Source organism: Notamacropus eugenii, chromosome 3 (assembly GCF_028372415.1).
Source record: "Notamacropus eugenii isolate mMacEug1 chromosome 3, mMacEug1.pri_v2, whole genome shotgun sequence".
Classification (NCBI taxonomy): domain Eukaryota; kingdom Metazoa; phylum Chordata; class Mammalia; order Diprotodontia; family Macropodidae; genus Notamacropus; species Notamacropus eugenii.
In genome coordinates, this window is record NC_092874.1 from 16233797 (window position 1) to 16246994 (window position 13198).

At 46.2% G+C, this 13198-nt stretch overlaps 1 protein-coding gene across 6 annotated transcripts in view; it reads right to left on the reverse strand.

The window, feature by feature from the left end:
- The window catches only part of OSBPL3 (oxysterol binding protein like 3), a 135110-nt gene that overhangs the window by 27651 nt on the left and 94261 nt on the right, over positions 1-13198 (reverse strand). For all 6 annotated transcript variants that reach the window (XM_072650955.1, XM_072650959.1, XM_072650956.1 and 3 more), the window contains 3 exons: positions 6489-6623; positions 5159-5252; positions 594-844 (listed from right to left, as the gene is read on the reverse strand). In XM_072650955.1, coding sequence (XP_072507056.1) covers positions 594-844; positions 5159-5252; positions 6489-6623 — 480 coding nt within the window. The remainder of the gene's footprint in view (positions 1-593; positions 845-5158; positions 5253-6488; positions 6624-13198) is intronic.

A 13198-nucleotide genomic window follows, 5' to 3' on the forward strand; every position in this document is an offset into this window, starting at 1 on the left:
AAAGAGCAGTTTTTGGAATAAAATTCTAGAGGTCTGCTCAGGACTGGAGAAATGGAACTGCAGAGGGCTAAGGGAGCTTGAGATCCTGAGTCTGGGTGTGGAAACATACACCCATACACACGTTTTCTGAGCCTTCTGGACAGAGAATGTGTGGGGGGGTGGGGGGGGGGGAGTGTGTATGCATGTATGCATGTGTGTGTGCACATGTGTGTGTGCACGTGTGTGTGTTCAGACAGTACATAGACACAAGTATTAAATCTGGAGTCAAAGGACCTGGGTTCAAATCCCATCCCTCCATACAACTGTTACGACCTTAGGTAAATCACTGTCTCTCAGGCCCTTATTTTCCACATCTATAAAATGAGGGGGTTGGGCTCAATGACCTCTGAGGTCATTTCTAGTCCTTGATCTAAAATCCTAGGAGAGGTTCCAGATTCAAATCCTGACCCTGTTACTTATTACCTATGTAACCTTGGACCACTTACTAAATGCCTCTGGGCCTCAGTTTCCTCTTGTGTAGAAAGAGGGAGGTTGGATTTCCAGCTGCCCCACCCCTCACCCTGCCCATGGGCTGCGTGAGCCCATCCCCTCACCATCCTCTCCAGAGGGTCCGGGGTCCTTGAGGCCCGGTCCAGCAGCTCACTGTACTCCAGCTCCTCGCAGAGCCGCTGCAGTGTGTTCAGAGGTTCATTCAGCTCCACCGGCATGGCCACCTTGGACAGGTCTTTCCCAATGTTGTTTCTCAGAATATTCCAGAGGCTGATGCTGCTGGTGTTGGGGCAGGGTGCTGGCAAGCAGGTCCGTCGTTTGGTCTGGCCTCTTGGGTCACTTTCAAGAATGGGGCCTGGAAGGGATAGAAGACAGTCTCCCTTTCAGTTAACCAATTGATTTCTTTCCCTCTTTCTCTTGTTAAAATTTAACTCTAATTTTAAAAGTTATCATTAATGTTTTCACATCAGTCATATCTGAATATACTGTTGTAACTGTGTGCCCAGAGAGTCTTCCCTCGTGAGAAAGAAATGCATACAGTTCAGGAAAACCCGCCACAAACTAGCGTATGCAACGTTTTATACCCACAGGGCACCACCTCTCAAGCAGGCGGGCAGGTGATTTCCTTACCTCTGGTCACTACAATTATACAGTGTTTGCCTTTATTTTCAGGTCTTTTCATTTCCATTGATGTAGTTACTATGCAGGATGTTTTCCTGGTTCTGCTACTTCCATCTGCATCAGTTCATATAAGTCTTCCCATGTTTCTTTCAATTTTTCACACACTCCTTCCTTTTTTCATTCCCCCTCACCCCAGAGGCCCAGGCACCATTTTGGTACAGTTACTTTTGTGCAAAACAGCTCTGAGTACTCATTTCCATAACATGTTAAAAGTTTACAAAGCATTTTCTTCCCTTTCCTGCTATCCCTATCAGAGGACATTTGATCTCCTGACTCCACATCCCCCCCCACCCCCACCCCCCTGCCTAAGAGGGTCCTCCCTCCTTACCTCTGTTTCCTTCAGGAATCAGCTCCAAAGCTACTTTCTGCAGGAGGGTTTTTTGTCTTTCCCCACTTCCCATCTCCAGTTAATGCCTTCCCTGGAGCTCACACACAGTTTTTGGCATGTTGTCTCCCCCAGCAGAGTGTGACCTCCTTGAAGGCAGGGACCATGATTTTATCTTTCTTTGTACCCCCAGTTCTTGGCACAGTGACTGGCACCTAGTAAGCACTTAATAAATGCTTGTTGATTGACTGACTAATGAGTTTCCTGTAGGGCTGGAAGTGCAGATGTTATTATCCCATTTTACAAATGAGGAAACTGAGGCACAGAGTTTCCATGATTTCCCCAAGGTCACACAGCCGATGAACATCAGAAACATATTGGGACCTGAAGTTTAACACTCTTAGCAGATCTGCCCGATACGATGGGTGACAGTGCCTCACCCATCCACAGCTCAGGAGACCAGACAACTCATTTTCCTAGGATGTAGCTGATGCTGTTTTAGCTTCTGTTCTCTGCAGAACATGCAACATTCCTCAGAGAGCCTCTCAGACTTTGCTCAGAGATGGGAAGCCCACCTAGGGTCAGGAGAGGAGGGTGCTGGCTGGAGTTACCCCAGGTTAGCAGGTGCAGATGATCCAAGTGTGAAGGGGGAGACCATTAGGGAAAAGGAGATCCACAAGCACCATGGCTCTCAGGAAGGGAGCAGTGTGGCCTGGTGGATAGAGCACTCCCTGATCTTGGCATCAGGAAGACCTTCTGCAGCACTTTTCAGACACTCCAGACCCAGTGGGTTAGTAATACCCCAGATCTCATGGGGCTGGTGCGAGCATCCGATGAGACCAGGTCTGGAAGATGACTTATAAACCTCCAAATGTCAGCGATTATTATTCCACACTGAACAGATACTTACCTCAGTGAATGGCCAGAAAAGGTTTAATTTTTCAATGTTGATGTATGAGGACCGTGGATATTCAAGTGGCATAATGTTAATAATAGCAACAAGAACAACTGACACTTCCAAGGCACCTGTAGCTTTGCTTCAGTTACACTTCAGCCTCCTAACAGCCCTCAGAGGTGGGCACTGTTATTATCAGCCCCATTTTACAGATGAGGAAACTGAGGCTAAGAATGGTCACAAAGCTCATAAGCTTCAGAGGTGGGATTTGATCCAGGTCCTTCCCCAGAACCCTGGCCCAGGGCTGATCTGTAGAGAAGACAGCAGAAATTCAGGATCCAAAGCTCCTCTTCTCTTTCTGCATTTGCTCGTTGGTGCACATCCCCTGGGTCTGAGGAATGCCCGCAGCCTGGCCATTTCTTTCCTGAGATGCTCCAGGCACTAAACTCTGTCCCTGTCTGCAAGTCAGGGCTCCCTCCCCGGGGGCTTCTTTGTCAAGGCAATCACAGTCCATGGAACACCACCAAGATCGATTAAGATGCCCACCTTGGCACCCCCTCCACATGCCCTGGCTGCCTGGCGGCTGCAGCCCCAACACAGTCGTGTGCTCGGGGGCCCAGGGCACATCCCACCGTTCTGAAGGGTTTGGCTTCTCCTTCCTTTCAGCCGAGAGCTTTATTGACTTTTTGTATCCTGTGGCCAGAGGAAATGCAGAAGCCTTCCTCCTCCTCCTCCCCTGTCGTTTTCCTTCTCTTCCTCCTCCTCCTCCTCCTCTGTCTTCTTCCATCTCTTTCCCCATTGTCTTTTTCCTTTTCTGAATTCAGATTTCTGACTATAATGCCAGTGCTCCAAATGGCCTGATGTTTGATGAGGAGGTAGACTGTTTGCCATTTGGGGTACTCATTAGACAGCATTTATTATGTGCCTACTGTATAGAGAGCCCCAAGTTAGATGCTGGGGAGACAGAGGCATAAGTTGTTACCCCTACCTTCAAAAGTCTTGTGAGCCAGTCATGAAGACAGGCCATAATGGACATTAGAACCAATGTTTGGTAATGTGCAAAGGTCAGAGGGTCCTCAAAAGAAACGTGGGGAGCTGTCCTACTGCAGGGTTCCTAGCTGACAGCTCAGGGTCCAAGTAACATCTACCTCTGTATCAGTTGAAAGGATTCCAAGTGAGGAGATTCTCTTCCTGCCCCAAGGAGGTGACAATCTATGGCCTTGCACCCCAGCCCAGGCTGGTCTGAGGCCCCTGGGATTCCCCATGGTACCAGGTGTCTAGAATCCTCCACCTGGGAACAGGTCTCTCTTAGGCTAAATCCCCCTTAAGTCATGGGCAAGGAAACATTTTCAGTCTCTCAGGGTCATTGGGAGGCTCTGTTCACAAAGTCTATTCACCATTCCTGTAATCAAGCAACACCCACTCTTCAATGCTCTGCCCAAACAAACTTAGGACATCCTTTTTATCATGACAGTTGGTTGAAAGGGGGTGTTCTCAGAACATCTCATGAGGCATGACCCCCTAGGAGGTGGTACCCATGGCTTTTAAAACTGTGATTCCCCCACCCCCAATCTTCTCAGGACCCTGGAAGCCTGCCATGTTACGTGCCATACAAAGACATTTAGATACTCTAATATTCCAACAGGATGGACAGGCAGCATGGGACAGTGGATAGGATACTGGGTTTGGCATCAGGAAGACCTGGTTTCCAATCTTGTCTTAGATACTTGCTAGCTGTGTGACCCTCACCAAGCCATTTAGCTTCTTTGGGTCTCAGTTTCCTAATGTTGTAAAAAGATGGGGTTGGACTCCATGGCTGTCTGGCTGTTGAAGTCCCTTTCAGGCCCAGTTCTAGGGTCTCGTGATCTTATGGATGTGGGTTTTCCTGCTAGTGACCACAGCCCATTTCTGTCTACCCAGTTTGGGCTGATGGCCCATCCTTGATTTCCCTTGACATCATGAAGGTACCAATGGAGCCCATAAGTGGTCCATTGGTTATTCTTTGCTCTTGTCATGTGACTGACCCATCTTTCTTGAGCATACATCTCTTTGGAGGCATCTTTAATTGGCAGCTGGTTCACACCCACCGCCTGCCTCTCCATCTCAGTCTGGGTGATCCTTATTTTCTGTCCTCGGGGACTGTCCTGTACTGTGGCTGGTGGCCACAGACAACCAGAAGGATGGAGAAAGGATGGTGTTCCCTGATGCTGTCAGTTTAATGACCTCAAGCCCATGGCAATGAATGTGTATACACCAAGGTGAAATAGAAACAGAAACAGATGCCCATCGGCCACATTGTGACCTAGAAAACCACAAATTAACATTATCTCTGTTGCATTATATTTTTCTTTATTTTGGTAAACACTTCCCAATTTCATTTTAATCTGATACAGGCCACAGAGGAGTTTGCAGGCCCTGAGTCTGACCTCTCTGGTATTAGTCTAGTGACTGGTCCCTGGGGGCTCCAATGTCTCCCACACCATAGGCAGAATGGACCATTTCATTCTCTGCATGAGGACTATTTCAAGGCCAGGTCTTAAATTCCTGATGTGCACTCTTCTGTTTCTTTGTGACTAATTCAACAAGCATTTATTAAGCACCTATGGATAACACCTTGGCTCAAGGACAAAAAGTGGTTCCTGTCCTCAAGAACATTCCATCCCAATGGAGGCTTCGCAGGACCTGGCCTGGTCCCTGTATACAGCCAGTGATCAATAAGTGTGCCTGCTCCATTCCCTTTCAGACAGGAAAATGTGTTTTGGTCCTACCCAAAGTCTGTCTCTCATTCTCCAGGTCATTGCTGAGGTTATCCATGGAGGCATTATCACTTATGTCACTGACGTACGAGTCATCATCAGAAGCCTGCCGGAGGAGAGAGAAATATATTCATTAACCCAAGAATTTCAGGGCCACACCATCATGAAAAGTGAACAAATAGTGCTTAGGATCTTTTCCCCAAATGGCTCAGTGCTCCTTGAGTTATGAGGCACAAATCTTTTTCAGGGCATTGTGATCATTCTATTTTCCCAGCTATTTCCTCCAATCTGGTGAAAAACACACTCAATGTGTTTGGCCATTGGCCATTTAGCCATTTACTGGAATCAAGCAATATTCATTCTTAAATGCTGTGGCTCGTTATCAGAAAAAGCATCAAATAAACCTCTGGCATCATCATTATTGTGCAAAGCTCCTTTTGAAATATTAATCATCATAAATCCTTATTCTTTCTGAATTAGTTAGAAAAAAACCCAGTCAGACTGAGTCGGAGTTTAGAGTTTTATTATCTATGAAAACAGGACTTACAGAAATCAATACCGTAAAATCAATAAGCGAGCTTGCCAGGAGAATGCTGTCTCCACTTAAGAAAACAAGCCCTTGGAGCAGCATTCATTTGTTCCTGACGATCCAACTAACGGGAGGCTTCTCACCTACTCAGTGAAGCCGGACAGAAGCTGGCAATGGTCACTCATCAACTCACCGAATGTGTTCATCCTACGATCACATAGTTAAATTCCATTGGGACAAAGGCTGCTGGAGGGACCCAGAGTCTTTCACAGCGCTGGAATTTTGCTTAATGTGATAGAAATTCACTCCTCTCCCATGTTGTGGGCGGAAGAATGGTTGCTAAAGTGTCACTTCAGAGGCCCGTGAGAGGGAGGCGTTGTGCTCACATCTCTCTGAAAAGGCCTGGACTGGGGGGCACAGGCTGGTTTGTTGCTCCAGTGGGTAGTTTGTGAGCCTCTAGAGTGTGGGGGAGGGGATAGGCTGTCCTATTTCCAGTGATAAAGGGAAACAAGAGGAGCTGCTTGATGGATAGTAGAATAAAAAAACCATATATAATATATAACTTCATGTCTATAGTTATATAATTCCACCCTTCCCTAGGTACTCTAGTACCAGCCACACATAATCAGAGGTTGGCATCACAGAGGGCATTGGGTCTTCACTCCATAGGATCCAATGAAATACTTTGCAAACTTTCAAAGCACTATAGAAACGCTTATTATTAGTATTATTGGTGGTTGTAGCTGGATCAGTAAAGCGATGTAAGAAAGAGCATTTTAAAATAAAAAAAATTAAAGAAAATAAAAGTCAAACCTCATTTTCTGAGGAGCTTGGAGACAGTAAGACTTCTTGGGCATCGAAAAACTCTGAAAGGGAGTCTGTGATGGAGAGCCGGCTTTCATTGGACAGCTGATGGACCAGGGCTCTGCTTTCCTCTCCAGAGATCTCCTATTTTCGGACCAAAGCAAAGCAAACCAAGGGATTGAGAAAGGACATCTGGAAACTCATAAGGTACAAGGAAAAGAAGAATCTGTAAAAAATCAGCCCGGAGCACCTGTGATTAGATTGTAATTTCAAAGCGGGAGCAAGTTCCAAAATCAGAATGACCAAACATTCACTGAACAAAATGGAAAGCCAAGTTTCCCAGGCTCTGAACAGGCTACAAAACCACTCACACTCCAAGGCAAGGTTCTGCCAACAGAGACAAATATGTTTTTTTATCTCATTCAAGAGGGAGGAATACCTTTGTCTGAAATGGATTTCCCATCTTTTCTATTTTGGTCTTCTTCTACTCTCTATGCAAGGGGCTCCCAACCTCTTGTGGTCCTCATACCAATGGGTTTCAGGAAACCTTCCTGCTGCGGTTCAGTCTTATCCAACTCCTAGTGACCCCATATGGGATTTTCTTGGCAAGATACTGGATTGGTTTGCCATTTTCTTCTCCAGCAGATTAGCAAACAGAGGTTAAGTAACTTGCCCAGGGTCACACAGCTAGTGAATGTCTGAGGCTGGATTTGGACTCGCATCTTCCTGACTTCTGGCCTGGCATTCTATCCACTGAATCACCTAACTGTCTCCAAATCTTCCTGTACCTCCACTTAATATTAAAGAAATGAATTCAAGAGTCTAACATGCCTATGCACATGAGAAATAAAAATATTAATTTTAATGAGATAATGTTGCGGGACAGCTCTGGACCGGGGTCCCCCGTGAGGACCGTGAGATGCCTGAGGGTCCGAACCTGCTTACGTGGCAGGCTAGCTGGTCTAGCAAGCCACGAGGTACTGGGATGGCCCTGGTAACAGGCTGGCTCCACCCACGGGGAGGCACTTGGGAGGAGCTCGCCCGCCCATGGGAGGTACGGGGGAGGAGACAGGGGATAATAAAAGGGGATGACCATGAGAGCTGGAGAGAGAAACGGAATAAAGCTTGCTGACTGCAACTCCTTTCGGGTGTTCTGCCTGTTTATTCCCCTTCCCCAACAGGGAGAGGGAATTCCCTCCCCCGAACCAGGAGGAGGGCCGGAGACGTCCGAGGACCGGGGATAGGTAAGTAGAAGGCGAAGGCCCGGGAGTCGCCCCGGGCAAGATAATATAGTTATTACCAAATATTTCCCACAGTCCCTTGCCCATCCTCTCATGCCCCCTGGGGATAGAAGTACCCCACAGTGGGCATTCCTGCTTTACCCCATCTTTTATCATTCCCTCTATACTAGCAATTGCTTTCCAACTCCCACTTGCACCAAAGGTCTGAATATACTTGTGCACTGATTCAAAATAATCTTGATTTTTCTCCTCCTGGGGAACAGCAGCTTAGGGGGACATAAGTCAATTAGGGACCCTGCTTCTGGAAGGAAGAAGAAATCCAGTACTTATTGACCTCTTACTCTTCCTCAAATTTCTCTTTTTCTGCCTCAGAAAAAGTAAGAGGTCAGGGCAATAAGCCTGGAATTCATGCTTCTTTCCAGCCCTCAAGGATGGATGGCCTCAAGGTCTCTGGGCAAGGCTGCTATTATACTCTGAGCCTACACTCAAAATGGGACATACAAAATCCTCCTCCTACACTCTGGGAGAAGACTCAGGCAAATGCCATTCAGTTACTTAGAAGGACATGGAGCAAATGGCCCATCTGGTGCTCCCCAACGGCACACTCTGCACAAAGTGGCTTCATGATTCCATCATGGTGGCTAAACAAGCTCGTTCTAAATCACTCACAGATCTGATAACATGTCCTAGGCAGGCCCTCAGAATGCTATGGGCAACCACAGAAGAGATCAAGTGCTTGGATCCCATTCCACAGACCCATAAAGGTGATGAGAAGAGGCATTCATCTTTAAATTATTAACAAGGAGTAAAAGAGCTGAAATTTGTCTGTGGAGTCTTTGTTACATGAATGACCTTGAGTTCTCAAAGACTGTACCAGTAGAGCACCTAGGTGACTCCGTGGATAGAGCATTGGGCCTGGAGTCAGAGATATGAGTTCAAATTCAGCTTCAGACACTTACTACCTGTGAAACCCTGAACAAGTCATTTAACCTGTTTGATTCCGTTTCCTCATCTGTAAAATCAGCTGGAGAAGGAAATGGCAAATCATTTCAGTATCTTTGCCAAGAAAACCTCACACAGGGTCATGAAGAGTCAGATATGAATGAAATGACTCAAAAACAACAAGCTAAGAAGACTTTGAGGATGGACTTGGTGATTGACTATATCAATTCTAAAGACCAGTTAGAATATCCTAGCTGAGTGAGACAAGCAGTGGGTAGATAGTGACAGTCAAAGGATCTGAGTTCAAATGTGACCTCTGATGCTTATTACCTGTACAAGCTTCAGCAAGTCACATGAGTGTGTTGGGTCTCAGTTTTCCTATGTGTGAAGTGAGGGGTTTAAATTAGATGGCCTCTGTGGTCTTTTCCAGATCTAGAATCCAATGCTTCTGAGAGTCATCAGCAGGTTGACTAATGGTGGATGCGTTTCTCATCTGCAGAAACTTTGAAAGATCACGGATTGATAGTGGGATCACAATCTACACTGGTAGAGGGAAGAGACCCAGTGAAGCTATTAATGAGAATTTACTCATGCAACCCAGTACGCCATTGTCATTTCCAAGATGGCACCTCATAATTCATATACTAAATAGGAGGAGAGAAGAAAAGATAAAGGGAGAAGGGAGAAAAAAAGAGAAAGGGACAAAAGAAGAGAGGAGGAGAAAAGAGACGAATGAAGGGGGGAAAAGAGGGAGAAAAGAAAGAGAGAGGGAAAAGGAAAAAAGAAAGGAAGGGAGGAAAGGGAAAAGGAAGAGAGAAGAAAAAGGGAGAGAGAAACAAAGCAGGGAGTAAGGAAGGTGGAAAAAAGGGAAAAAGAAGTAAGAAAGTAAAGTGGGATTGAAGGTATATCAGAGTGTAACACTGGGAACCTGAGCTGTCTGGGGCTTGCAGGTGAGGGGGCTCTAGGAGCTAGGAAATGAAGATGGGAGTTCTCAAGACAAATTTCATCCACCAAGCCAACGAGCCGCCATCTGTCTTCTTGTTTGTCATGCCTGTGGATCACTTAAAAGAAACTCGGACCACATTCCACACTCAGTTCCAAGAAGCAGCTGCTGGGTGTCCTGGGGCAAAACAACGACATTTCCATTCCTGGGGAAATCAACTGAAATCACAACTAAATCAGCACCTGGGGCAAGAAACAGTGGCTAGATGCTGAAAAGGGATGGAAATAAATAGAAAAATGGCATCCACCGGGTTGATTCCAGAAAGACTTTGGAAGGGTAGGACATGGGGCCAAGCCGAAGAGACTAAAAATTAATTGGGACAAATGTAAGTCATATCTGCTTTTGACAGCACTGTGGAGCAGCAGAAAGAATGCTGGCTTTGGTGCCAGGGGGCCCAAAGCTGTCTAGCTGGGGGATGTTGGGCAAACCACAGAAGCTCTCGGTGCCTTGTTTTCTTCAGTGGTCAATAAGGATGTTGGACTGTGGCCTTCACGGTCTCCTTGGGTCCTCTCAGTCCTCTTATCTACAATGGCTTTTAGGTCAGTGTTACTAGTTTGAGATGTCATCAGAAGAACATCCGTGGCTGGAGCAGTTTGGGCTCTGTGTTCAAATCCCCAATTGCTACAAATCTCAGAAGAGTCAATGATGTTCAGGATGAATGATTAACTCACCGTTTACCCACTGAAGAATGATTACTCTAATTAAGTGACTTGGGGGAGCAGGACCTACAAAGAGCATTCTAAACAAAGGGAAGAATGCAGGAATGTCCAGCGACTGGGAGAGGCCCCAGTCTTTCCCCATTCTCGTGGTCTCATCTCTTTCCCTCAGTTTTTGCATCTGAGAAATGGGGAAAATCCATGAGTCAGAAGGCCGTTGTCCCAAGTGTCTTCCACTGCCCAGCTTTCCTTACTGGGAAACTATAACTCTGAGGAAGTTTTTTTTTTTTAATATCTTTCTGCCTGTGAGATCCCCTTACTTCCTTCAGCTTAATAATAACAAAAATACTTATGTAATAATAATTATAATAGTTGGTACAGTGCTTCAAGGTTAGCACAGTGCTTTACAAATATTCTATCAGTTTATCTCTAACACAACCCTGGCAGGTAGGAGCCATTATCATCTCCATTTTACAGATGGGTAAGCTGAGGCAGAGGCTTACCTAACTTGTCCAGGGTCACACAGCTAGTAAGTGTCTGAGGCAGGACTTGAATTCAGATCTTCCCAATTCCAGTGCCAGCAAACTATCCACTGTGCTGCCCAGCTTTTCTCCTCTCAGGTCTTTCCTGAACCCTGCCAGCTACTCATTCTCCCCAATAAAATCACCTTGTTGGGTTTTTATAGAGTGAGGAAATATGACATGGTAGATAGACAGCTGGTCTCCAAGCCAGGAAGGACTGGGTTCAAATCCAATTTTGACATATCCTGGCTGTGTGACCTTGGGTAAGTAACTTCACCTCTCAGTGATCTAGTAGACTCTGTAAAACTATATGTTGTAGAGGAGATGCCAATCTGCATTAGTAGAAAGAGTGTCCTCACTTGTCCAGGGCTCCTTCCACTGACCCAGAATAACTTTCCCCTGTACCTGGGAGTTTCCCAACTACAGCGAAAACATAGTTTGGGTCCTTATCGCTCATCCCTGTATTTGTATGAACTTGTACGTGTGCACGTGAGCTCTCCGAGGGTATGGAATGGTTTGTTTGTCTGTATCCTGTGTCTAGTATAGTTCATGGCATGTTGTAGGTGCTTAATAAATGCATGATGGCCATCTATGAAGCCTCAGTCTTCCTCTGGGTCCCTTCTCCCCACGGTTTCAGGTTCCACCCTCTGTCACCAAACATAACATGTCTGGTCCTGACGCAGGAGAAGTCAGTTGCTTCCCTCAGGGATGTTCTAAGGGAAACATTTTGTTAACTTGAAAGCGCAACGGACATGTCAGTTAGCAGTATGATCAGGGACTCGCTGTTGGTGTTGACTTTCCAGGACTGCTCAGGACGGTGAACAGGAGGGTCTTCCAACAAAAGGAATGTAATCATTGAAAAAAACAGAGAAAATAAAACAAAACTCTTGCTGTTCAGCCATGTCTGACTCTCTGTGGCCCCATTTGGGATTTTCTTGGCAAAGTCACTCGAGCAGTTGGCCATTCCCTTCTCCAGCTCACTTGACAGATGAGGAAACTGAAGCAAACAAGGCTAAATGACTTGCCCAAGGTCACATAGCTCATGTCTGAGGCCAGATTTGAACTCAGGTCTCCCTGTTTCTAGTCCCAGTCCTCTATCCGCTGTACCACCTAGCTGCCTAAACTCTTCTTCCACTGGAGTGAAAACAAAACAATAAAAATGACCAAATAAAGATGGGTCTTTGAAGGAGACTTTGGAGAACATGGAGCCAAACTTAATGAGGCCATAGATTCTCTGTTTCCCCTCCCCCATTATCTCCCTTTACTTACCAATCTATGGTAAATCCTTGGTGTTCACAGAGGACTTTACTGTGACAAAGTGCTATTTATAGACTATCTGTCTGATCCTCACAACATCCCCCTGCAAGTATCATGGCCTCCATTTTACAAAGGAGGAAACTGAGGATCAAAGAGTCTTCTGAATCCCAACCCCCTTTTCAGTTTAATTTCTTTTCCTTTCCTTCCTAACCCCAGCTCCAACCAAACTCGGTCGACACTCTCAAACATTCTGGAACACTCCAGAACACTCCTCACTTCCATCCATTTGTATACACCAGGCCCCAGGTCTGGAATGCCTTCTTCCTTCTCAGAATCCTGGCTTTCCCACAAGGCTCATCTCAGCAGTCACTTCTTTCCCTGATTGTCCCCTTACAGTTTGAAGGGCTCGCTCCTGCCTCAACTGTACTTGTGTTACTGTACACACTATATCCTCCTCCAACCCCCACCCCAGGAGACTCTACATCTCCTGAAGGAAGGGGCAGGGTGATTCATTTTTGTCTCAGCCTGGCTCACAGGAGCTGCTAGAAAAATGTTTGTGAAACTGAATTGAATTAGGAGATCTGTCCAAGGTCACAGAGCTGATAAATGGTGGACCTGAGGCACAAACCCAGGATTTCTGGTGCCCCTGAGTCCAGGACTCCTTCCACTGACCCAGAACAGTTCTGCCCCTGTACTCCTTCAAGCTATCGCTGTTTCTTCCATTTCCACCTTCCAGCTGTATCTCTTAGGTAATATTTAACTAGGAAATGAGAGACTTGGCTAAGATCTCTTTAACCCAAGTTTCTCCGATGGTTGATAACGGCAATATTTTGTTCCAGGCACTTAAGAATTCACCCTGGCCCAGCAGACATTTGTCTGGTCCTTCTCCCTCCCTCTCTGGAGCACCTGGGCTTCAGAGCTGAGACCCAAACCACCAACAAGATCTTAAAGGCCCAATGGAATCCAGTGGCTCCAAGCTGACAGCAATCAGCGGAGGAATTTTTCTTGGAAATTTAATAATGATGATGATGACGATGACAGCTAACATTTATACAGTGCTTACTATGTGTCTGGCACTGTGCTGAGTGCTTTACACTTA